The sequence below is a fragment of the Antechinus flavipes genome, chromosome 1 (assembly GCF_016432865.1).
Source record: "Antechinus flavipes isolate AdamAnt ecotype Samford, QLD, Australia chromosome 1, AdamAnt_v2, whole genome shotgun sequence".
Lineage (NCBI taxonomy): Eukaryota > Metazoa > Chordata > Mammalia > Dasyuromorphia > Dasyuridae > Antechinus > Antechinus flavipes.
In genome coordinates, this window is record NC_067398.1 from 507,513,284 (window position 1) to 507,540,745 (window position 27,462).

At 34.6% G+C, this 27,462-nt stretch overlaps 1 protein-coding gene across 13 annotated transcripts in view; it reads left to right on the forward strand.

The window, feature by feature from the left end:
- The first annotated feature begins 290 nt into the window (after positions 1-290).
- MTCL1 (microtubule crosslinking factor 1) overlaps positions 291-27,462 on the forward strand; it is a 160,508-nt gene continuing 133,336 nt past the window's right edge. For 7 of the 13 annotated variants that reach the window (XM_051970439.1, XM_051970441.1, XM_051970442.1 and 4 more), the window contains exons 1-3: positions 294-1,880; positions 17,413-17,637; positions 24,627-24,785. In XM_051970439.1, the coding sequence (XP_051826399.1) occupies positions 690-1,880; positions 17,413-17,637; positions 24,627-24,785 (1,575 nt within the window). In that variant the 5' untranslated portion in view covers positions 294-689. Of the gene's footprint in view, positions 1,881-17,412; positions 17,638-24,626; positions 24,786-27,462 lie in introns of all 13 variants that reach the window. The other 6 variants (XM_051970445.1, XM_051970447.1, XM_051970449.1 and 3 more) reach the window with 2 other exon arrangements.

Here is a 27,462-nt window from a genome sequence, read left to right on the forward strand (position 1 = left end):
TGGAGCTGATGAATGGAGGTGTGTGTGAGCAAGAGACAAACGCGTTGGCGGCCCCAGCAGTAACAGCAACAGCAGAAGGAACAGGGAGGAGGGGGCGAGAGTCTTCTCTTTGGATTAAGGGGGGGAAAATCGATTCTGTGCCATTGGAAAATAACTTGACCCTCAGTATCAGCTTGATTGGGGAAAAGCAAGGGATAGAGTGAGGGAGAGCTTGCAAGAGCGGAAAAGGGGAAGGAGAGAGAGAGAGAGAGAGAGAGAGAGAGAGAGAGAGAGAGAGAGAGAGAGAGAGAGAGAGAGAGAAGGAGGGGGAGCAGAGGGAGGCAGGAGACTGAGAGCTCCGCTGGGGGCATCTTCTCAGACCGAACAGACCAGTGCTTAGAGGCTACAGAGAATCGAGGGAGTTGGGGAGGGCGGGAGAGAAGGGGGTGTCGCAGCCTGGACTGGGGGCGCGGAGCGGGGGGGTGGGAGGCTGAGCGAGAAACAGAAGTGATGAGAAAACAAGCAGGAAGGTTGGAAGCTGCTGCTGCTACTGCGTTGTACCAAGAGGACGAGGAGGTGGAATTCTGCTTCTCCTTCCCCAGCTCCTGCTGCGATTCATCGGGGATTCAGAGGCTGCAAGTGCTTAGCATTCCCCAGCTACAGCGGTCCGGGCTACTTCTACCCCTGTCCCTCCGCTTCCTCTAGGGATCATGGAGACCGTGAACGGCACGGTAGGCAGCGGCGGCGGCGGTGGCACTGAGGTGAAGCAGCCACCGCACGGCCAGCACCATCCTCGCCACCACCACCACCACCCCTTGGCAGAGAAGAAGCGGCTGCAACGCACCCCTTCGCCCGCCAGACCCTTCCTGAAGGACCTTCATTCTCGGGCTCCGGGTCCAGCCCCTGCCGCCTCTTCTTCAACCTCTAGACCTCCAGCGGCCGCGCAATCAGCCCCCAAATCCCCGAGCCTCTCGGGCAAAGCGCATCCTAGTCCATCGCAGGCGCCGCCGTCCCCCGGGCTCCTGGCCACCCAGAGCCGCCTCTCCCGACGCAGTGGGGGTGGCCAACTGGGAGCTAAGGACAAGGGGGTGGGAGCCGGGAGCAAGCAAGGGGGCAATGCTAAGTCCTCCCCTTGCAACAAGAAGGCAGCCCGGGCACCGACTGGAGAACAGCCCTCTAAGGCAGGAAAGCAACAGCCGCAGTCTCAGTCGCCACTTACAGGTGGGGAACGGGGGACCGCTTCTGCTAAAGGCCGTAAAGGAAAGAAAGGTTCCGGGCCCCAAAGGACAACGACAGTTCAGGCTCCGGCTCCTGCCTCAGCTCCAGTTGTCTGCTCCTTGACCAGCCCAAGTCGTTCGGCCCCCACCGCCCAAGTTCCCAACTTCTCTGGTTCCCTGACTCTGAGCTCCCGCATCAGCCACACAGACAGTAGCTCGGACCTGTCAGATTGTCCCTCTGAGCCCTTGTCTGACGAACAACGCCTGATCCCGACAGCCAGCAGCGATGCCGAGTCAGGCACCGGCTCCAGCGATCGGGAGCCCCGAGGAGCCCCCACCCCGAACCCCAGTGGAAAAGCGGGACCTCCTTGCAGCCCCGAGCCCCTCGGACCTCACTATCCTTCTTGTGCCTCCCCTGGAAGCGGGGGCGGCAGGGCCAGTCCTTCAGTGATCCCCCCTGGACTGCTGGGGACTGGAGTCGGGGAGGATGCTGGGGGGCGAACCCAGCCGAAATCGACCTCCGGGAGGAGCGGCCCTGGAGAAGACGGAAAAGGGAGACCGGGCAGCGGCGGTACCAACCAGGCACCCAGCCCGTGTGAGCTGCAGCAGCTGGTGCTAGCGGAGGAGGAGGAGGAGCTGCTGCGGGAGATGGAAGAACTGCGATCAGAAAACGATTATCTCAAGGTGAGAGGGGCGGAGGGGGACAAGACTAAGTCTGTAGATAGATGGGAACCAGAGAGCTTGTTGATCACATCCTTGCCCCTTGGGGCTCCTCCCTCCCAGCCTGCGCTGCTCGGTGCGGGAGGGGCGGATTAGCCACCACCACTCGATTTAAAAGGCTCTGTTGAGTCTCCCTTCCCTCCCCTCTTCTCTTTTTCTTTTCCCGCCCCTACACATCCAATACTTAACTTGGGCAGAAAACTCTGGAAGAAGGGAGTGGTGGGAACTAGGGGGTGGGTGGATGGAATTGCAATTGGCAGGTTCTAGAAACCTTTTAGTTTCTCTCGGTACTGGCCTGCTCCTTCACGTTACTGCATCTTCACACCCTAAGCGGTTGTATTAGCATTTTCCCATAAATTAAAGAGCAGCAAAATCACTGCAGACCTTCATTTTCACTTGGCTTAAATAAAACAAAAGAAGAAGAAAGGAAATTTGTGTTCCACTTCTAGCAGGGAAAATATATGTTTATATTCCTGAAAATAATTGTGGATTAGAGATAAAACCACTTGTAGGGTTTAGCACTTCCATGAAGAGAATACTTGCAGATCCAGAACCAGGCTTCAATGCAGACGTGAACTGTGCATATGATTTTATTGGTATGGAGAGCTTGCTGGTGAGAAACTCCCTTTCTCCAACGCAGGTCTGCACTTTCTCTACTAAATACACTCTTAGAGAGTTGCCTAGATCACTGAGGGGTTAAGTGACTCGCCAATATGTGCAATGGAGACTCTTGAATCCGGATCTTTTTAATCAACTAGAATAGCACTTTATCTACTAAGCTGCAAAATTTGCCATCAATAAAGGATCTGCTCTGATCCGAAACAAAAATGACTAGATTGAAAGGATGGGATTCAAGACAAGATATCAATGGTGGTGTTTTAAGTAGAAAAACTGTGTAAGGTAGCCTGGAAGCCTCAAGTATAACGTGAATTGAAACAGTTGTATTTTGCTATCAGAGGAACCTCAAAGTTATGTTTTCCTTTTATCTGCCAAGAGCAGCTTCTGTTTTCTGTAATACACAAACACTTCACTTTCCAGGGAATAGCCACTTCCATCTGCCCTCAGCTGCTGTATCTTTAATTTCCCCCCTGCATTGTCTGAAAATAGGAACTGCATAACAATAGTCCCACAGTTACTCTGTATAATGGTTCATAGTTTTTATCTCTGGTTTTTCTAGGAAGCTGTTAAGGCCTAGCATGCAGAAAAGAATATCTAAGTAATAGTCATTGATAACATGGCACATAACCAGCCTGTCTGGATGCTATTTAGACAACAAAAAGATGGAAAAGAGAAAATAAAGATTTTATTAATATGATTTTTTTGTCAATTACTATAGGCCTTGAATTTGTTACCAATAGCAGAAATAAATATTATGATCTTAATATATAATCTTCCCAATCAAAAAATGATTGCCCTACTCCTATCTAGTTGGACATTCAATCCATTTTTTTTTCTCTTAGTATCAGTGATTCCCTTGCACTAATTCATCCACACTCTTTGGAGCTGTCTTTCTTATAAACAGTGGCATACATTCTCAAGGCAATTTATATGGTAGTGGCAGTAGTTGATGAGAATGTTTCAGAATAAGCAAAAAGAGAGTGGAATCATGATGAACTGAAAATTGAGAATCAGAAGATCTGTATTTTTGACCTAATTCTTCCATGAACTGGATTTGTGAGCATAAATAAATCATATAATCTCTTAGGACCTCAGGTCCCAGGCTAGAGGGATCTCTATGGTCCCTTTCAAGTCCCTAGTCTATTAATTAACTTGTCCATACATGTACTAAATCTACCAGAATGGTAGACCTTTTAGCAGGTGCTTTAACCATGTTAAATAATAATAATCTTCATTAATATTAATGAGAAAAAAGAGTAATATGCAAAGTGGGACTCAGAACTTAGGAAGAGAGGTGTTAAAAAGAGAAATTAAATGATTAATTTAAAAAAATGATTCTTTGTGTTGGTCACAGTCAAGTTAAAAAGGCAACCAACAAAATCAACAAAAATATTATAAATCAGCCTAATATAAATACTGAATTTTCTTTCTTTTAAAATATTCTCAGAATTGTTGAGCCCCAAAATACATAAACATGAGAAAACCCATTTTCTTAAAAAAGATGCTCTTGGTTTTTAAAAGGCAATAAATTTGTTATTATTTCAAGATTCATTATTGGGTATTTACTTTTTTGCCTTATTTTGAACAGCCTTTCTCTGGTAACTTTTGGTATAGTTGACTCCTTCATGAATGTCATGTAATCATCCATTTCTAGGATGTCTGGTCTTGTCCAGGGACAAGTACTAAGGGCATTCTTTTTGGAAAATAATGATTTTAAAACATTTTTAAAAGATACTTGAATTATTCCCAATACCAACTTTTCTTAGGGGCTTTTGTTTTTCCTTCTGGCTGGCTAGCTTTAAAGGGATGCTCTAGGCAGGATGTGTGCAAATGGCAGGCCAGATCCCAGAGGGAATGGCTAATTTGTTGAAAATGATGTACTCTTTAGGGTATGTTCCAGAATCAGCCATGACCATCCATATGACCCATTTCCCATCATCCCCTCTGAAAAGAAAGGAAGATGTAGAGGTTGGCAATCTGGAAGATTTAGTTGTGAAATGAGAAGAATAATATCATATATGCATTTTAGTTAGACTTTTTTTGTTAATTCAAATGAGAAAAACCCCTAAATCTAGGGAAAAGATAGGGCTTTTGAAATTTTTCTGAAGGTTGGTGAGTACTTTTCCCCAAGTCCAATATTTTTTGCTATGCCACATTGTCTCCTATATAAAAAATTATCATTTTTTCACATATCCTATGGTGTTGTCCTTTGTGAGACTAGTTCATATATTGTATTTATCTATTAACATATTATTTTATAGCAAGATAAAAACCTATCTCCCATGAACTAGCTGTGTGATCTTGGGTGAGTCAATGGGCCATGATTTCCCCATTTATGAGGAGATGAGGGAGTGGCTATGCTAGATAATCTCTTATATACTGTTTAGCTTTAACATGCTGGGATTCTGTGACTTTAGTAAAATTCCCTTTATCAATTGTTTTTGTGTAGTCTAGAAATTTTAGGACTGAATATCCAGGAAAACTAAGAGCCTACAATACTTTATAGGCTTTATAGGCAATAAAGTATTGCCTTATTTTTGTGGTAGGTCCTGATGTCATCATTTCTATGAAACTGTCACAGTGGACAGCTGAAATGAACATAAACTCATCAAGTTGAAGAAAAAATCAAGTCCACAACAAGAAGTCTTATTGGGTTAATAAATCCAAATACAAGACAATTATAAAAAAGATTCTGCCAACTCTAATTTTAAAGTGACAAATGTGCTGTATACACTAAATCCCTGAAGTTTTTTCTAGGTTGGATTGCTCTTGATCCAAGGAAAGAAATCCTATGTTTCTAACTAGGGGAGGAAAGCTTATTAAAAGCTATGTCCTTTGGGTAATAATAATAATAATAGCTAATATTTATGTAGTGTCTACTTAGGCACTATGCTAAGTACTTTACAAATAATGTCTTATTTGATCCTCACAACTAAATAAGGCTCTGGGATGTTCAGTGCTTATTTTGTCCATTAACATGCTAACTAGTGCTTTACTTTCTCATCTGTTTTTCATGGTGGCTTAAACACTTTGTATTTGTGAGCATGTCTAAGAAAAGCTGCCAGTGGTACTTCACCATGCGTTCCTACCAACAACTCTTTCAAAGAATGCCTTTTAACAGTTTTTATATCCTTCAAGTGTATTGGAGATTTTTGTTTTGTTAATTGTTTTGTTTTGTTTTGTTCTTGCTAGGGATTGCTTGGAATTTAATTTCTCCTTTTAACACCTTTCTTCCTAGGGATTTATCTAGAGTAAATTTGTTTTAGCTATGATGGTGGATCTCCCATCTCCTTGAAGGGATGGGTGGGGGTGTTCCTTCATATTTTTTTATTTGAGCCATTCTGGGTTTTTATAATTGGGTGCATTCACTTGATTTCTTTGGTGTGTGATTGGTCTTTTTATTTACATTGTAATTGTTGTATATATTGTTTCCTTGCCTGTTTTCTTCATTCTGTATTAGTTCATGAAAATCTTTCTGTGTTTTTCTGTATTCATTACATACATAATTTCTATAGTATAGTCTTATTCCATTATAGTCATGTACCATAATTTGTTTAGCCATTCAATGGTGCATCTACATTGATTCTCATTTTTTGTTACAGAAAAAGTGCTGCTTTAAATTTTGGTGCAAGTGTTTCTAATAAAGGCCCCACTTCTAAATATATATAGAGAGAATTGAGTCAAACTTATACGAATATGAATAATTTCTCAACTGATAAATGGTCAGAGGATATGAACAGACTATAAGTAAATAAAATCAATAAATTAATAAATTAATTAAAGTCATGAAAAATGCTCTAAATCACTATTAAATTAAAATGAAAACAACCCTGAGATACCACCTCATACCTATCAGATTAGCTAAAATAATGGGAAAACCTGATAAATGTTGGGACAGATGTGGGAAAACTGGGACACAAATGCATTGTTTGTGGAATTGTGAACTGATCCAGCAGTATCACTACTGGGTCTGTATCCCAAAGAGATCATACAAGAGGGAAGAAGACGTACACTGCAAAAATGTTTCTAACAAATATTTTTGTGGTGATAAACAATTGGAAAATAAACAGATGCCATCAATTGGAGGATGGCTGAATAAGTTATGGTATACGGATGTAATGGAATATGATTGCTCTATAAGAAATGATGAATAGGCTGATTTCAGAAAAGTTTGGAAAGACTTACATGACCTGATGTTGAGTGAAGTGAATAAAAGCAGGAAAATATTGTATATAGTAAAAGCAAGATTGTATAAAGATCAACTCTGATAGACTTAGCTCTTCTCAATAATTAAATGATCCAAGGCAATTACAAAAAAACTTTGCATGGAAAATGCCATCCAAATCCAGAGAGAGAACTATGGAGACTGAATGCAGATTGAAGCATACTATTTTCACCTTTTTTTTCCTTTTGTTTTCCTTTTTCTTTCTCATGGTTTTTCTTCCCCAACATGATTCATGGAAATATCTTAAAAATGAATATACTCATATAACTTAAAAATAAGATATATTTTTTTAAAAAGTAAATATTTTGGTGTATGTGGTGACTATCTTTTTATTGATGACTTCTTTGATTTATAAGTTCAGTAATACTTTAGATCAAAGAAAATACACATTTTAATCACTTTATTTGAATAATTTCAAATTATTTTCAAAATAGTTGTACCATTTCACAGTTCACCAATAATGTATTCATGTGTTCATCATTCCATTACTCTTCCATTATTGACTATTGCTACTTTTTGTCATCTTTTCCAATTTGCAGGGTATGAAATGTAAGTTCAATGTTGTTTTGACTTACACTTTTTTTATTGTGATTTCTTTTATGTAGTTGTGAGTGCTTTGCAATTCTTCGAAGAACATTTTTCATATTTTTTAACCAGTTATCTATTGGAGAATGACTATTTGTGTGTGTGTGTGTGTGTGTGTGTGTGTAGTTTATATAGCTTGGATACCAAATCTATCAAGATTTCTTTCCCACTCTTAACCACTTCCCTTCTTATCCTAGATGCATTAATTTTATCTATGTAGAAGCTTTCAGTTTCAGGAGGTTAAAGTTCTCTTTTATTTTTTGTAATTGCCCCTATCTTTTGTTTGGTTAAGAATACAGCTCCTAGAAATGCAAATTAAGACAATTCTGAGGCACTACTACATATCTCTCAGATTGGCTAAAATGACAGGAAAAGATAATGATGAATGTTGGAGGAGATGAGAGAAATCTGAGACACTAATACATTGTTGGTGGAGTTGTGAACTGATCCAACTATTCTGGAGAGCAATTTGGAAGTATTTCCAAAAGGCTATCAAACTGTGCATTCTCTTGATCCAGCAGTGTCTCTATTGGGTCTGTATTCTAAAGAGATCATAAAAAAATGGAAAAAGACCCTTATGTACAAAAATGTTTGTAGCAGCCCTTTTTGTAGAGGCAGGGAACTAGAAACTGAGTAAGATATCCATCAGTTGGGAAATCATTGAATAACTTATGGCATATGAATGTTGTGGAATATTATTGTTCTATAAGAAATGACCAGCAAAATGATTTCAGAGAGGCCTGGAGAGACTTACATGAACTGATGCTAACTGAAATGAGCAGAACCAAGGTAACATTGTACACAGCAACAGCAAGATTATTTGATGACCAAATGTGATGAGCTTGGCTCTTTTCAATAGTGAGGTGATCCAGGCCAATTTAAATAGATGTGTGTTGGAGAGAGTCATCTGCATCCAGAAAGTGAACAATGGGGACTGAATGTGGATCACAACACAGTATTTTCATCTTTTTTGTTGTTGTTTGTTTTTTTCCTTTTTGATCTGATTTTTCTTGTGCAGCATGATAATGTGGAAATATGTCTAGAAGAATTGCACATGTTTAACCTATATTGGGTTACTTGCTATCTAGAAGAGAGGGGTGAAAGAAGGGAGGGGGAAAAATATGGAACACAAGGTTTTGCATGGGTGAATGTTATGAAGGTTTGAATGTATTTAAAAAAGTAAAAAGCTATTATTAAACATTTTTAAAAAAGAATATAGCTCTCACCCATGGCTATGAAGGGTATATGATATACTTCTCTTCTAATTTTAATAGTACATATGATAATAGAATATTAGGATTATGTATCCATTTAGAATGTATTGTGGAATATGGTACGAAGTGTTGGTCTAAGTCTAATTTCTGCCAGATTGACTTCCAGTTTTCCCAGCAGTTCTGATCAAATTTAAGAAATCTTTTCCTAGGTAATTCATGTTTTTTAGCTTATCAAACAATTTTATTGAGTTCCATTGCTTGTGTTTCTACTTTATGTAGTCTGTTCCACTAATCTATCTTAAAAAAACAAAACAAAAAAAACAGTACCAGAGCATTTTGATGACTATAGCTTTATAAAATAGTTTGAGATCTGGAAGTGCTAATTCCCCTTTCATTCCTCTTTCTTTTCATCTTTCCCCTTGATGTTCTAGATAATTTGCTTTTCCAAATTAATTTTATTATTTTACCAAGTTCTATAAAGTATGCCCTTGGTAATTTGGTAGAACACCAAAAGTGTAAAAAAAACTTTAGTGATATTGTCACCTTTATTATATTGGCATGACCTAGCCATGAGCAATGAAAATCTTTTTAATTATGTTAAGTTGTTCTTTATGTCTGTAAGAAGTACTTTGTAATTGTATCTATATGTCTATATATTTCATAGTTATTTGGAATGTGGTTTTCCTTTCTAATGTTGAATTTAGTCATTTTAAATGTTTTTTGAACTCTTAGGACTGCCTAGGAGTGTCTCAGACTAAACTTTTAAAGTGAAAAATTTCCTTTTAAGGTCTTTTTGCTTCCTTTATGAAAATCATTGTCTAAACAAATCACTGCGGCCAGGAGGAAAAGACTGCAGGGGGCTGATGACCTTTTTTCTTATTTCTGCCTGTTATTCCCCTACTACTGAAACATTGGATGTCCTTGGACCTACTTCACAGTTTCTCTTTTCTTATGATAGTCTTTAAATTAAATGCTTCTAGGTTATTTCAGCAACAGGGGGCATGACAGTGACTGGGAAGGGTCTTCATATCCTTAATGATTACAGCTGCAGTTTTCCTAATAAAAGTTCAAAAGCTCCACATAGTTTAGAACACTGCCAAGGAAGTCTGAACAGTGTCTATATGAGGTGGAATTTTTAAAATAACCCTCTTTCTTCTTTTAATTCATTGACTCTTCTCTCCCCTTTTCATTCTGCAAAACAGAAGTTACTCCTGATTCTTTTCTGACAGGTTCCCTTTTCAAACCTAATCTGTATTAGTCATAGGAAAGAATAGATATAATAATCTGAGGAGAGAAAATCATGTTGATCATTGGAAACTCACTGAGTCCATCAGCTGTCGGAATGAAATATCAGTTTGGTAAACAATGGTAGCGGGTCCATAGGCCTTGTTAGCCACAGCTGTGACTCTGCTCCAAACACTTCCATTGTCCAGGGGGAAATGAAGTGGATTATTTGTATATTACCAGAGACAATAGTTTCTGTCTGAAGCTCCCAGTAGAATGCGTTATTGTAACACTAGCCAGATGACTATTCCCACTGTCTAGATGTGTCTATTTAAAGAAAGCTTATTGAAATAGAAAAAAAAAATTGATTTAAAGTCATGTAATGAAAGCAAAAATTTGAATAAAAACAAAAAATATAGGTACAAGAAAAAACAGGGATTTGTTTTTTGCTTAAAATTTATAAAAGGATAATTACCTAATTATAGATTTCTATAAATATTAAAATCACATACATTTTCATTCAAAGTTTTCTCTAATATACAATACAATATCTTTTAGTTTGAGATCCATAATAAGGTTTAATTTGTAGTGTAGGAAGAGGAAGATAGTTTGACAGTTCAACACTTATATTATTAGATTTCTTTTGTAGAAAAAATTATTCTTTTAAAATCAGATAAACCTTTCAACTAGGGAGTAGATAGCATCTCTGAACTTGACAGAAGTGATACTGGTAATTTAATACATAGAGAACTGAATATTGTTCAGGTTTTTCTTAGTAAATTCTGCATATGCAAAATGACTTTTTTACAGTCTCAAAATTGTTTCATAGACACAACTTCCTACTCAGTTTAATTAAGTTGCAGATGACACTTTTAAAGTTTTGTGATATAAATAGCTCTACACTGGAACATATTAGTAGGACATTGTTATAACATTAGCATCCTAAAATTTTTTTACATTATCATTATAATCTTATTATAATATTAAAAAGTGCTGTTGGTCATGACTTTCATACTATTGTCATGACTAGTATTTATAATTTCTTATATAACCTTTCAAAATGATCTTTCGTAATAGTTTATTTTAAGCTGATGATGGAATTTAAAAATATAAAAAATCATTATTTTTATTCTATTTCTAAAAAAAGATCCATAATAGGAATAAGATTTGACACTGCAGTGATCTCTCTTTCTCCTTTTTAGTAACTCAAATACTCTTTGTAATTTAAGTGGAGGAATAATAGATTGAACCACTATCTTTTGGAGGTGTGTATGTAGATCACTGCTTCAATCTGCCAAGTTAGTTTCATGTCAATCTGGGTTGACCACCTCACTAAAAAAAGGGAATACATTCTATTAACCCCTCATTTTTTTTGACAAAATCAGCATTTTAAGACATTATTTGAACAGCACCTAATTTCAGGTATTTGGTGGTTTCAGTCCCTTTATACACACACATACACACACACTATACACAGATATTCTAAGTGTTGATTTCTGTTTTCTATACATACTTTTTATTTTTAAATTAAATTAATTTTTGTATTCTTTTCCTAATACTCCTCCCCATCCCAATTGAGGAAAAAAATAAATAAAAACAAAACTGTGTTATAAATATACATAATCAAATAAAACAAGTTCCTGCATTGCCCATGTCTAAAAAAACATCTTTTTCTGCACATTGACCATTGTCTCTCTTTAAAGAGATCTACACAGTTCTTGTTTACTATCATTGAAGATTTTGTCTTTACTGAGATTGATTTCAAGTAGAAACTTGAGGAGAAAGAGCTACCCAACCATTAGGCAAAACCTCATCTTTTGGCTTATTCCTGAATTTCTTGTCAGCATTCAGATCCATAGAGAGATCTGATATTTCTATGCTAGCTTTCTACCATTTCATCCTACAAATTAACTTTTTTCATTAACTGCACATATTATAGGATGAAATTTATGTCTGGATAGGAATTTATGTATATAAAACCTGGGAGTATTTTGTGGATGGCAAGTTCAGCATGAGCCAAATTTGGTATGTCTGCCCAAAAAAGCTAATGCAATGTTAATTTTTATTAATAGAATCAATATTTTCAGAACAAAAAGATGACATACATTGTCTTTGTCAGACTATATAGTCCAAAGACTATTATGTTTAATTCTGGGTCCATAGACAAGTTGGGGCTGTCAGGATAGTAAGGGACTTGGAGCCTAGATTATATAAAGACTAGTTGAACAAACTATGAATGTTTAGCCTGGAGAAAACTTAGTGGGGCATTAGGGAGGCATTGTCATAGACTAGAAAGAACACTGGATTTGGATTTTGAGGAGCCAAGTTTGAATTTAAACTCTGCCACTTAGCACTTGTACAACATTTTTTTTCTGTATTAAAATAATTTTACTTTCTGGGGTCTCAGTTGTTCATATGCAAAACAGAGGAAGGGTTTGGATTCAATTCCCTCATCAATTTAAAATAAACTCTTAACTGAAAATCATTTAGACAGGTTATAGAAGAAATTATAAATGCTAGTAGTAATCTCTAGAATTCCTTTTGATTCTAAAATATGATCCTATGCCCTAATAGATATCATCAAGTATTTGAACTGTATTGACTGCCACAAAAGACAAAAATCATGGCTGTCATTTGGATCTCCAATATAGCTGGTAGTTTTAGTAAAAGAGCATAGTTAGCCTTAATGTAAGGTGAATCTCCCAACAATTAGAGTATCTGAAAATATAACAAACTGCCTCAAGAGGTAGTGGGTTCCCTTTCCTAGAGTCCTAAGCAAAAACTCTCTGATCACTTATAGAGGAAATGGGATCCTGGCAAAGGACTTAACTTCTATTATCTGTAAAATGGGAACAATAATAGCACATATTTACCAAGGTTTGTTTTGAAGATCAAATGAATTAACATGTAAAGTGTTTCCTAAACCTTAAAGTGCTATATAACATTTAGAAATTATTGTTGTTATTGTGGTGATGATGATAGCAATGATAATGATATTGTTGGATTAGGTGCCATCTGAGGTTCTGTACAGCTTTGAGATTTTTTTTTTAGAGGCTGGAGCTTCCTTGTTTTGATTAATTGGAAAAAAGACAAAAGAATAACAGAAAGTAAAGACAGCAGCCTTTAGCATGAGCAGTCAGTGTAATCACTCCCACACTTCTTCATTAAATTTTTATTTTCCCACACTTATTCATTAAAACTCTATTTTGAGGCAGGTCACAGAGATTATTTTCTGTTTCTCCAATATGCTCTTTTGAAATAGTCAAAGTCTTGGAGATATTTTCTGCCCAGCATTTAAACACTATTATCCCAAGTATAGTAATACACACATATATATTATATATGTTATAGATATGATTTTATTTTATACAAATACATATATAATATACATACACATTTTGTACAAATACATATATAATATACATACATATGCATAATGTTTTTAGAAAAACATTTTCCTAAAAACAAGACAAATGGAAAAATATTCAATGGTGGGGTCAAGAAATGATACTAGAGACCTAAATTTATTCTTTCACTGCCTCAGTGAATATCTGGGTCAACAGATATATACTTTTTTATTAAGTACCTACTATGTACCAGGCACTGTGCTAGTCATTGAAGGACACAAAGACACACATGAAAACAGTCCTTACTCTGAAGAAGGTTTTTTCTATATAAGGAAATAACTGCACACATAGAAGTAGTTGGAAAATATAATCAGAATAATTTTTAGGAGTGAACTGCAGTGAACTGACATATTGTCTTAAATGAATGAATGATTAGTTAATTTCAAATTTTATGAAATAAAAAAATTAAAAAATAATAATCTTTGAGTCTATTTGAGGAAGTTCAGAAACATGAAATAAAAATTCACATTTAACAAGTATGATATAGTGGAAAGGTCGTAGCACTTGAAATCAGGAGACCTGAGTTGAAATGTTGAGGCTGTTAAATTACTAACATTATATGACTATGAACAAGTCACAATCTCTGAAACTCACTTTCTCCTCTCTACAGTGGGGATTAGGAGTGTGCTTCCTACTATACTATTGTAAAGTCATTGTAACCCATAAAGTGCCAGGATTAGTGAGATTTGTTGGGATACAGGTCTCTCAGGTTTAAGTGTTTTTACTAGGAGGCTAGTAGCTTTATAAGAAATGTTTCTTTAAAAGAACTCAAAATACTACTGGATATTGTCACTCAAAAAATATTTTCTTATTCTACTGAAATGTTCCCATTACTTCTCTTCTGTATTATTACAAAAATACAGACAGCAACAAAAATGCTAAAATTATAGAAAAACTTGGTATAGTTTATTTGAGACATTTAAGTTTTTCAGATGAAAACTTGAAATATTTAGTTCATGAAGAGCAAGGTGCGCACTTTTGTCAATGAAGCTAGGGCTTTCTACACAATGATTTTGACAAAAGATCAATAGTCACTGCCATGGAAGATTAACTCATTTTCCTCTTTAAGGTTTACATGCCTGTAGTAAACATCGTAGTACTTAGCAAAGAATAAAGCATTTAGCACAGTGTCTAGCATATAGTAGACACTATAGAAACAGTTTATTCATTAATTATTACATTGATGTTTTCTAGGAAGTTCATCGCTATATAAACTCTATAAAGAATTGTGAAATGAATAAACAATTTTATTCATTTAGATGTTTAAGAAGTGGTAAAGCTTTCAGAAAACATCTCTTTAATTGATTGGGTTGTTGTTATTGTTGTGTTGTTGTTGTTTTGCAATTAGAGCCCATTTCAAATAATGGTCAATTAGGTTGATCGTTCAATAATTTGAACATGCAAAAGAAGAAAGCTACCACTTTGGAGATGCTGTCTATAAAGAAAATGATGACATGATGAAGCATGGGTCAAATGGACCTCCTGAATTCAACTTCTCCCCTCTCAGTTCTAAATAAATCTAACCATAAAACAAAGGAGATAAATCGAATCTTAGAAAAATTAAACATATAGGTCTTTGGATATTGAATGGGGCTCCTTCACAAAAACTGACCATGCATTAAGTCATAAAACCCCACAAACAAATGCAAAAAAGCAGGGATATTTAATACACTCTTTTCAAAGAATAATGCAATAAAATTACATTTTAATAAAGGGCCATGGAAGCATAGATTAAAAATTAATTGGAAACTAAATAACCTAATTCTAAAGAATGAATAAAAGGGCAAATCATAGAAACAATTAATAATTTTATAAAAGAGAATAACAATAATGAGATAGCATACAAAATTTGTGAGATGCAGCCAAAACAGGACTTAGGGGAATTTTTATCTTTAAATGCTTGTAGCAGTAAAAGAGAAAGAATAAATCAATGATTTGGGCATACAACTAAAAAACTAGAAAAAGAACAAATTAAAAATTCCCAATTAAACACCAAAGTAGAAACTCTGAATTTCACTGTCAAATAAATAAAATTGAAAGTTAAACAAACAAACAAACATTGAACTAACAAATAAAAGTAGGAGCTGATTACATTAAAAAAACAACAACAACAATAAACCATTGGCTAACTTGATTTAAAAAAAAAAAAAGAAAAAACCAAATTGTCAGTGTCAGATATGAAAAAGATGAATATACCACCTATTTTGCCCAACTATATGTCAATAAAGCTGACCATCTAAATTAAAAGATATAAATTGTCTAGATTTTATAGAAAAAGAAATAGAATACTTAAATAACCTTATCTTAGAAAAAGAAATTGAACTAGTCATAAATGAACTTCCTAGAAAATATACTCAGAATTAGCTAGATTGAGGAGTGAATTCTACCAAACATTTAAATAATAATTAATTCCAATACTATTTAAGTTATCTTTAAAAATAAGTAAAGAAATAGTTCTGCCAAATTTCTTTTGACACAAATATTGTTTTGACAACAGAGAAAGAAAACTGTAGATCAATTTCCCTATTGAATAATAATGCAGTGATGGTAAATAAAATACTAACAAGGTGATTACAGCACTATATCACAAAGTTCATATACTATGACCATGTAGAATTTATACCAGGAAGCAGGACTAGTTCAATATTAGAAAAACCATAACTGTAATGGACTGTATCAATAGAAAAGTGAACAAAAATCATGTAATCATAGATGCAGAAAAATACTTTTATAAAATTCAACACTTGTTCCTATTAAAAATACGAGAAAGCATAGGAATAAATGGAACTTATCTTAAAATTATATAAGTGGTATCTAGCTAAAATCAAGAAAAAGCATTATCTGTCATGGAAATGAGCTAGAAACTTATCCAATAAGATGAAGCAAAGATATCCATTATTAATCAGTATTGTACTTGAAATGTTACCTTCAAAAAAAAAATTAAGTACACTAATTCACTATTGGTAGATCAATGAATTAACCATTCTGGAGAACAATTTTTTAAAGTAATCTTTTATTGACAGAACCCATGCCAGGGTAATTTTTTACATTATCCCTTGCACTCACTTCTGTTTCTTGGAGAACAATTTGGAACAATACCCAAAGAACTACAAAACTGTGCATACCTTTTAATTTAGTAATACCACTACTAGTTTGTAACACTAAGAGATCAAAGAAAAGGGAAAGGGAATCATATGTAGAAAAATGTTTTTAGCTGCTTTTTTGTTACAGCAAAGAATTGGAAACTGAGGGATGCAATTGGAGAATAAATGAACAAGTTGTGATATGTGATTGTGATGGAATATTATTGTGCTATAAGAAATGATGAGCAAGATGGTTTTAGAAAATCCTGGAAGATTTATATGAACTGATACAAAGAAAAGTGAGCAGAACCAGGAGAATATTGTACATAGTAATAGCAATATTATGATAATAATCATCTATGAAAGACTTAATTTTTCTGATCAACACAATGATTCACAGCTTTCCAAAGGACTCATGATTTAAAATGTTATCCACCTCCAGAGAGAACTGATTAACTGAATGCAGATTGAAGCATCTTTTCTTTCACTTTATTTTTCTTGCTTCTCCACCCCCTACAATATAGTTAACATGGAGGGGGGAAAAGAATCAATCTTTTCCAAAAATGTATTGAAGGGTTAAGATAGAGAGTAAGGATGAGAACCCTCCCACGAGTTTACATTTTATGTAGGATAAATAATACATTACCAAAAAAAAAATCTTAATGATCAAAATGTTTCTGATATGGAATTGTTGGACTTCTGTGTGAAAACTGAGATATATGTAGTGGGCTTTAATTTACATACATTTAAATTTATATTGTAGTTCTAACAGTAACAAAGTTAAATTAAGGTTGCAGACCAAAGAACTTTCATTTCAATTGTGTTTATGGAAGTAAAAGAATTGCTGTGCAGTTTGTCTCAGAGGCTGGCACTTGTAATAAACATCTATTTTTAATGTCTGGGATTATAAAGCTAGACTAAAGCTTTTAAGGACATCACTTTGGATGGCAAATTTCAGAGACTTTTGTAACAGAGGCATCAATAAGGATAGCTTTGTACATTCTAGGTTAATTCTTGTGGGCCTGTAAAGACTGGATGGGTTTTTTTGGGGGGCAGGGGGTTGTTGTTGTTTTTTTGTTTTGTTTTGTTTTGTTTTGGATGGAGCAAGTTTGTAAATTTGCTTGGTTTGGATTTATACAGGATGAACTGGATGAACTTCGTGCAGAAATGGAAGAGATGCGAGACAGCTATTTAGAAGAAGATGTTTACCAACTGCAGGAACTCAGACGAGAACTGGATCGTGCTAATAAAAACTGCCGTATCCTGCAGTACCGTCTCAGGAAAGCTGAACAGAAAAGCCTGAAAGTTGCTCAGACTGGTCAGGTGGATGGAGAACTCATTAGAAGTCTGGAGCAAGATTTAAAGGTAGGTGATCAATGGAACTCAAGCATGCCTTCCTGACAAAAGATGCTTTTTTTTTTTTACTGTGGATAGAATTTTGGTTCTAGAAATTGAAAAACAAATAAAAAACCAAAGTAATTCTCAAATTTGTGGCTTATGTGGTAACTCTATGTTTTTGGAAAGATTATATTTGGACACTAAGCTGTGGAAGTGTGTTGTTTATAAGATTTTGAAATATAAGGATGGTGATGTTATCAGTGATGGGAGATAACTTTAGCAAGTGCTTTATAATTTACAAAGCGTTTTTCATATATTGATGATTGTAGTCTGCTCTTTTCAGAGATCTGTCTCAATATATTATTGGTTATGTTAGACTCTCTCTTAGCAAAGCTTAAGAACAATCACATTATCATTGATCAAGACAAATGTACAATATAAAATTAGTGTAACTTCTTGATCAGAGATCTAATGATCTCAAGTTTTAAAAATTTATCTTTTTAATTTTTAAAAATTAATCTTGTGATTAACTGTATTTCAATATAATTGTTCTTTTATATCCTTATACAATTTATTTTATTCATGTAAAAATGTTATACTGAAAAGAGTTTCACTAGCCTGGCAAAGGGATCTATGACACAAAAAGATTAAGAATCATTAGGGTAAATTTTATTATAAATACCCAAATTAACTATAATTTTATATACTATGTGTATTTGTGTATCTGTAAGGATAGATAGATAGATCCATAGATCCATCTATCCATATACACATTTGTATCTAATAGTGGCCATTTCTAGGGTGGGGAAGATGAAAAAAGAAAGAAATTTATATAACTTTGTTATATATTTAAAAATAATAAAAATTATGAAATTAAGGGATAAGAGAGGAATGTATTGGGAGAAAGGGAAAAGGGGAAGTGGAATGATGTAAATTATCAGCCATAAAAAAGAGGCAAGAAAAAGCTTTTACAGTGGAGGGGAAGAGAGGGATGACAAAGGGAGTGGGTACATTTTACTCTCATAAGAATTGGCTCAAAGAGGAAATAACATACATACTCAATATGGGTATGGAAATCTATCTTACCCTGCAGGAAAATAGGAGGGAAATGGGATATGGGAAAGGAAAGGGTGATAAAAGAGAGAGCATATTGGAAGAGTGAATGGTCAATAGCAAAGCATTGTTGAAGAGGGATAAATGAAAAGAGAAAGAGAATAAATGGGAGGAAATACAGTTAGCAATAATAATTGTAACAAATTTTGAAGCAAGTTGCTCTAATAAGGCCTCATTTCTCAAACATAGAGGGAACTGAATCAACTTTTACTTAAAAAATAAGAACTATTCCCCAATTGATAAATTATCAAAAAATTTGAGTACAATCTGTACTCAAAGGGCTATAATAAATTCATGCATATTCTTTGATCTAACAATATCTCTACTAGACATGAATACCAAAAGAGATTTTTAAAAAGGAAAATTTTTTATATGTACAAAAATATTTATAGTAGCTTGCTTCTTAGGACAAAAAAATTGAAAATTGAGGAGATGCCCATTAATTTGGGAATTAATTTGGGAATGGTTCAATAAAGTACAGTGTGCATTTGTGATATAATATTATTATCTATGGGAAATGATGATTAGGATGCTCTCATAAAAAAAAAAACTGGAAAGTCCTCCACGAACTCAAGCAAAGTAAAATGTACTGTATACAAAGTAATAGCAATATTCTGGGATGACCAGCTATAAATCATTTGCTATTGTCAGCAGTACAGTGACTACTCTGAAGGACTTAGGATGAAAAATCCTATCCATACCCACAGAAGGAATTAATTGTGTTTGAATACAGATTGAAGCATTCCTTCTTTCTCTCTCCCTCCTTCCCTCCTTCCCTCCCTTCTCCCCCCCCCCTTTCTTTCTCACTTTATTTTTCTTGAGATTTTTTTTTTCATTAGGATGGGAGATTTATGTGTTTTTTTTTTTCAGAATATGACTTGTATGGAAATGTTTTGCATAACTCACATGTGGTTTCTTAATTGGGAGTGGGGCTAAGGAGAGAACCTAGAACTCAAACATCTCAAAACAGTTGTTAAAAAAATGTTTTTTAATGTAATGGGGGAAAATATTAAATAAATAAATCAAATGCCTACCAAAGGAAAATAATTAAAGAAATAGCAAGTTATATATAGAAGATTTGCTGTTTCATGTGCGATCATCTTTTTCTAATATAATATTTTATGAAAATACTTGTTTTATTCCAAAAATTAAAAATAAAATACATTTTTGAAAAAAAGAATCATTAGAATAAATAAATCTCAAATGGTCCAAATAGGATGAAAACACTTTAAAAATATCCTACATAGCCTTATCTTACTGATATTCTCCTTCACATAGCCTATCTTGCTAACAAACAAAATTCATAATTATTCTCCAAACATATCTCCATGCTTTTTCTTCACTCTGCCCTCCCCACCTAAGATATTCTTTTCTTTCTAGCCCTACCTGTGTTTTTCCTACTGATCTTTCAAAATTCATTTCAATGATTACTTTGTCTATGAAGCTGTCTTTGATCTTTGCCCCACACCTCTTCCAAAGCCCTAAGAAAAAAATAATTTCCTCCTTCCTTTGAACAAGCTTTGTCATTCTGTTTAACTCAGATATTTACTTATTTGTCCATATTTTATCTTGCCATAAACTCCACAAGGACATAGGCATTGTCATATTCTTAGTTGTATCTGCCATGGTGCTAGGCAATGCTTTTAACATAATTGTTGTTGAATGAATGAACATCTGCTATGGAATACACATAGAATAATTTTGGAATATGTTAAAGAAGAGTTCAGTTTCTTGGGTCACTTGTTAAAGATGCCCATAGCCATTTAACATTTTTAGTTCATTTTTTATTTCCAGATGGTACTACAACCTGACATTTCCATAACATGGAAGGGAGTCTTAGGGTCACCATGTCACAGAATAGGAAATCAGAGCATAATTAATTTGCCCATGTCTTTCTGGGGGCCAAGAATAAAAATGGGAATGAAATGATGGAATTATAGAATTTTTCCTTTTTTCTCTCTCTTGTGGACTTTAGAGACTTTCTAGTGAGCTACATAGCAAGTCATTTATCTAAAGATTAATTATATATCACACTTCCTCTCTTAAAGATGAGCACTTCTGAGAAATATCATTTTAGCCTTTCATTATGAGAACAGGAAAAGTTTTTCTCAATTCTATTAAAAGTGATAAAACACCAGCAATCAAAATACCATTAAATATAATGTAATAGAGATTGGTATTTCTGTAGTGATATTTCTGCCATCTCTGATAGAAAAACAGATTCTTCCTTACTCCTTGTTGGATGACAAAGCATATGTAACAACTTTTAAAAATAAAGTATCTTATCACCTTACACACACACACACATGTATACATATATATATATATATATATACACATATATTAATTTTAGCTATATTTTCCACTTGAATTCCTAATGAATTATATATACATATTTCTGGATGTTCTTTACATGTATGTATAGTAAATACATTTATACATCTATTTTTTCTCCCCAAGAGGACTTGAGATTTCCTACAAGGCCTAAATGATTTTGTTTTATTAATATCTTTTTTTAACTGCCATAGCTGTTTCTAAATATCTAAATATTCCTTCAAATTGGTCCCTCCCTTATAACAAAAAATTCTATAAACGGGTATAAAGAACTTATGGTATGCTAGGCACTGAAGATACAATATAAAAATAAGTTAGTCCTTACCTGCAAGGAGCTTCCCTTGTTGGGATAGAGGAGGAAGGAGAGTGGATTGATATTTAAATAAGATAAAAAATAACTTTCAGAAAAATAGAGGACAAACAAGAATACTATGATGTTACATTGATGCATGAGAATACATATGTGTATATATTTGTACAATTATAGATACTATGTATGTGTATATATCTGTTTATGTATGTATATAAGTTTGTGTGTATATGTAGACACACACATACATGCTTGTATACATATATATCTGCACTAAATTGTAGTCTTCTATGGGCAGGGACAAGGGGGGAAAGAAAAAGAAACTGCATAACAGATAATCAAAGAAAACCTATAAAGAAGCAAAGTTGGATAGCACTGAATATAATGTGTGGTATTTATTATATAGACTTTTTTGAAACAAAAATTTATTGCATTATATTTTGAATCCTCTCATGTTCTATTGTGCACATTGCAATGTTTATTTTCCTTTTCCTATTTTGATTTTAAGTTTAAAGTGATAAAAATATAAATTGATAGATGATAAAAATATATATACAGAGTGTAATATACAAGATACACGTACACATCTATATACCTACATAATGATTAGAGGAGAGGGCAAGTATTTACTGAGGGAATCAGGAAAGACATATTGAAAAAGGTAGTAGTGAGGCCTCCCTATCTCTCCCCAGCCCTGCCCAGGCTGGAAGAGTATAAAACATTTCATTGTAGATCCCACTTTTTTAACAGAAAGAAGGGAAATATATTTCCTTATACTTCTCCTGAGGGAAAAAAAATCTAAAATTAATTAAGTGATTTAAATTTAAAATTTTTTTTTTATTTTTTATTTTTTTATTTATTTATTTTTCTAATTTTTATTTAATAATTACTTTATATTGACACTCGTTTCTGTTCCGATTTTTTTTTCCCTCCCTCCCTCCACCCCCTCCCCTAGATGGCAAGCAGTCCTTTATATGTTGGATATGTTGCAGTATATCCTAGATACAATATATGTTTGCAGAACCAAACAGTTCTCTTGTTGCATAGGGAGAATTGGATTCAGAAGGTATAAATAACCCGGGAAGAAAAACAAAAATGCAGATAGTTCACATTCGTTTCCCAGTGTTCTTTCTTTGGGTATAGCTGCTTTTGTCCGTCATTTATCAATTGAAACTCAGGTCTCTTTGTCAAAGAAATCCACTTCCATCAAAATATGTCCTCATACAATATCGTTGTCGAAGTGTATAATGATCTCCTGGTTCTGCTCATTTCACTTAGCATCAGTTCATGTAAGTCTCGCCAGTCCTCTCTGTATTCATCCTGCTGGTCATTTCTTACAGAACAATAATATTCCATAACATTCATATACCACAATTTACCCAGCCATTCTCCAATTGATGGGCATCCATTCATTTTCCAGTTTCTAGCCACTACAAACAGGGCTGCTACAAACATTTTGGCACATACAGGTCCCTTTCCCTTCTTTAGTATTTCTTTGGGATATAAGCCCAATAGAAACACTGCTGGATCAAAGGGTATGCACAATTTGATAATTTTTGGGCATAATTCCAGATTGCTCTCCAGAATGGTTGGATTCGTTCACAACTCCACCAACAAAGCATTAGTGTCCCAGTTTTCCCGCATCCCCTCCAACATTCATCATTATTTTTTCCTGTCATCTTAGCCAATCTGACAGGTGTGTAGTGGTATCTCAGAGTTGTCTTAATTTGCATTTCTCTGATCAATAATGATTTGGAACACTCTTTCATATGAGTGGTAATAGTTTCAATTTCATCCTCTGAAAATTGTCTGTTCATATCCTTTGACCATTTATCAATTGGAGAATGACTTGATTTCTTATAAATTTGAGTCAGTTCTCTATATATTTTGGAAATGAGGCCTTTATCAGAACCTTTAACTGTGAAAATGTTTTCCCAGTTTGTTGCTTCCCTTCTAATCTTGTTTGCATTAGTTTTATTTGTACAAAGGCTTTTTAATTTGATGTAATCAAAATTTTCTATTTTGTGATCAGTAATGGTCTCTAGTTCATCTTTGGTCACAAATTTCTTTCTCCTCCACAAGTCTGAGAGATAAACTATTCTATGTTCCTCTAATTTATTTATAATCTCGTTCTTTATGCCTAGGTCATAGACCCATTTTGATCTTATCTTGGTATATGGTGTTAAGTGTGGGTCCATGCCTAATTTCTGCCATACTAAAATTATTTTTTTATTAAAATAACCCCTTTTACTCCTAAAAATGTAAGGCAGATAAGACCTAAGAAAAACATATGTGTGTGTGTGTGTGATCTAATATAAAACTGGGCTACAGAAAAATATCTTTAAATTTAGAACAGAGATTCTTAACCTGAAACCCACGAACTTTTAAAAATATGTTTAAAACTTTACTTCAATATAATTGACTTTTATCAGAGTAACAAAAGAGGAGTGGGACACAAGTTATGATACAAAAGAAATTTTAAAATTCCTGATCCATCTTGACTAGATTTACAGTTTAATTGCATGATGACTTGTCAAAGGGTAATGTAGAGGCAATTCAAATAGTTATTAGAGAAGATGACCTTCCAACGTTTAGTATTTATTATATTTCATTGCATTTTGTAAACTAGTTGTTGTTGTTTAATAGTTTAATGGTTAATTAGTTTAATAGTGTCTGATGATGATCCCATTTGGGGGCTTTCTTGGTAAAAATATTAGAGTGATTTTCCAATTCTTTTTCCAGTTCATTTCACAGATGAGAAACAGAGGCAAACAGGGTTAGTGATTTGTGCAGGTTCATATGGCAAGGAAGTATCTGAGGTCAGATTTGAACTCTGGAAGATCTAGTACTCTATTTACTTTGCTACCTCTAAATTAGTACATCATTGAAATAGTTCAAGTTTTCCTAATAGGTCTATCAGATGTAAATGTTTCCATTGTGTCTTGTTTGGTATAAAACAGATTCTTAAACAGTTTTATGCCATGAATCCTGTAGACATTTGGTTAAGCTTTTGAATCCTTTCTCGGAGTAAAGTTTTTTAATGCATAAAAACAAAATACTGAAGATTATGAGGGAAAACACTTTATTGAAATATGGACATATAAATTCACACATTTATGAATTTTAGATTTTGAATCAATGATAAAAATAAATTCATTCTCTTAAGAGTTTTTTGAAGGGGCTATATATTTAGGTGATAGCCTTTACTTATTCTCAAGCTTCATAACTTCATGATCCTCATACACATGGTTCCATACAGGTCGCCAAAGATGTATCTGTCAGACTGCATCATGAACTTGAGACTGTGGAAGAAAAACGTGCTAAAGCTGAAGATGAAAATGAAACTCTACGACAGAAGATAATTGAAGTAGAAATCTCAAAACAGGCCCTGCAAAATGAGCTGGACAAGTTGAAAGAGGTAAGTAAATGAGATATTTGGCAGAATCTTGCTTCTAATGGTTCATAATTTGGTTACCAATGATTCATTTTAGACATTTGAAAGTATTTTGTACAATAGGCTTTTGTTCTATGATTGCATGACCAATGAGGTTATATCATTAATAGAATAGAGGAATGAGTGTTTTTTATTTTATATGATTTGTGATTTCATTTGGGTAGAAACTTCTGGGAAGAACTTCTGGGGAGACAGATCAGTACCATTTCTTTGGTTGAATAATCTTAGATAATTGCATAGAGGGCACTGAGAAATTCAGTGACTTTTTCTGGACTATATAGCTTGTGTGTTGCAAAGTCACAAAAGAAACAATTTCTGCTGAGATTTTGTCTTAAGAAAAGTTTAAGAAGCATCGAAGTGGCACTGTGGGATAGAGCACTGACTGTGGAGTCAGGAGAACCTGAATTCAAATTTGAACTCAGACACTTGACGCTTACTAACTGTGTGACCCTAGAGACTTAACACCGATTGCCTTCCAGAAAGAAAGAAAGAAAGAAAGAAAGAAAGAAAGAAAGAAAGAAAGAAAGAAAGAAAGAAAGAAAGAAGAAAAGCTCAAAATGGTGGCCAACTCCATTGCAGTGCAATGGCACTGGCAGGTTTTGGTGTGCTCATCTAAAATTTTGCTTTTTCTTTGAATAATTTTTTTTTATTCCAAAGTCTTTTTTTCATCATCAGGTATACATTTTTACTTTAGTCTGTTGACCATTCCACTACCTCTGCCATCACCATAATTACCACAAGACCATAGATATTTTTCCTATGACTTGGAATTTCTGACTTTACCCTTAAAGTTTTTGAAACTTTTTTACCTTTTCCTTTTGTTTATCAAAAGGTGTCATCATATACATTTTCCTTCCCATTTCTTTTCTCTCTTTGTGCTCAGTGAAACCTACTTTTCTGAACATACTACATATCTTGACATCCACCTTCTTCAAGGCTGCTTACTCCTGGCCAACAGTTCCAGGACAGCCACACTGCTAACTCTGTTCTCCCTTTTACCACTGTCACCTAACAAACACATCTACTTTTGAAATTCATGCCATCCTATCGAGATCTTTGTTATTCTAACCTATGAATTTCAAGTCATTCTCCTCCCAAATAATTTTAATATTTGATTTGTAGTCATCTCCACTCCAACTGTTATCACTTTTGAAAATGTTGTACTCTCAGTTTTTTACCATACTCTATTCGATTTTTTCCAGTTTACCTTATTTTCAATTTTATTTCCAGTTTACCTTTACAGCTCACAGGAACAATCATACCTTAGTACCTACTTTAGGTACCATTGCAGATATCTGTGAGAATCTAGTTATGACCTCAATGTCTTTCCTAAAATGTGGCACTTAGAACTTCACATGTAGAGAGCATCCTAATATCCCTCGAAACTCTGCCTCTCTCAATGCAACCTAATATCTAATACCATCACATTAATTTTTTGGGTGATCTTTTCATACTTATCTCAGATGGAGCTAGTAATCCACGAAATCTCCTATGGCTTTTCAGGCAAAGAACTATCTAGCTAGATCAGCCTTATTTTATTCTTGTACAGTTTGATTTTGGGAACCAAACATAAGATTTTATATTTATTTCCACCAAATTAATGATTTATTCATTTCAACCCAATGTTCTAGCTTTTTAAGCTTTCTTTCAACTCTTACAATTTTCTCAACTTTCATGTATTCTAGCTGTATTGGCTTACCCTCTGAAATTACTTTGTATTCTCTGTCTGTTTCCTTTTCATACTCCTTTTCTTCTCTCTCCTTTCTCCTCTTCCTCTTCTTTCTCCTCCTCCTTTTCTCCTCTCTCTTTCTCCATATATATGTATTGTATATATGCATATATATGCACATATACATGAAGATAGATCAGCTAGATATAGATTTAGCTACATATGCACACATGCTTTTCCAATACATCTAATAATATCAAATCATAAGTAGTCATTGGGGAATAGAAATGAGCTCCATAATTGCTGACATAGAAATATTCAAGATAGAAATTGCTTAGGACAACTACATGAGAGAAAGATGAGGGCAATCTGCTTCTTCCTTCTTCCTTGATATTCTCATGTACTTTTATCATTCTGATTGGATGTTATCAGCCTGCTGCTTCCTCAGACATCTGAAAACTAGGCTGAAAAGGAGCATTCAGTGGTAATGAAATAAGTCATTTGTCCCTAGAGCTACTGTTAGCTTCAGGAGCCTATTGTACTGCAGGTTTATATTAATCATGTGAACTCACTGGCAATGATTGATAGCATGTATATAATACATTATAGATTGCAAATTGCTTTACAAATACTATCTCATTTTATCTTCAGAACAACCTTGGAAGATAAGTGTTATTACAATTCCCATTTTATAGTTAAAGAAATGGAGGCAGACATGTTAAGTGACTTGTGACATCATATGGCTAGTAAGTGTCTGAGGCAGCTTTTGAACTTAAGTCTTCCTTATTTCAGGTCCAACACTCTATCCACTGTACCCACAAAAAATTTGTGACTAATATGGTTGACTATATTTAAGTATTCCAAAGGATGGTCTTTTAAAAAAAATGTCTGGGAGAGGGAAGAATACTGATGGCACCTGGAATGTCCCCGGACATGACATGGACTCACCCTCTCTTGTCTACTAGCTGCCAA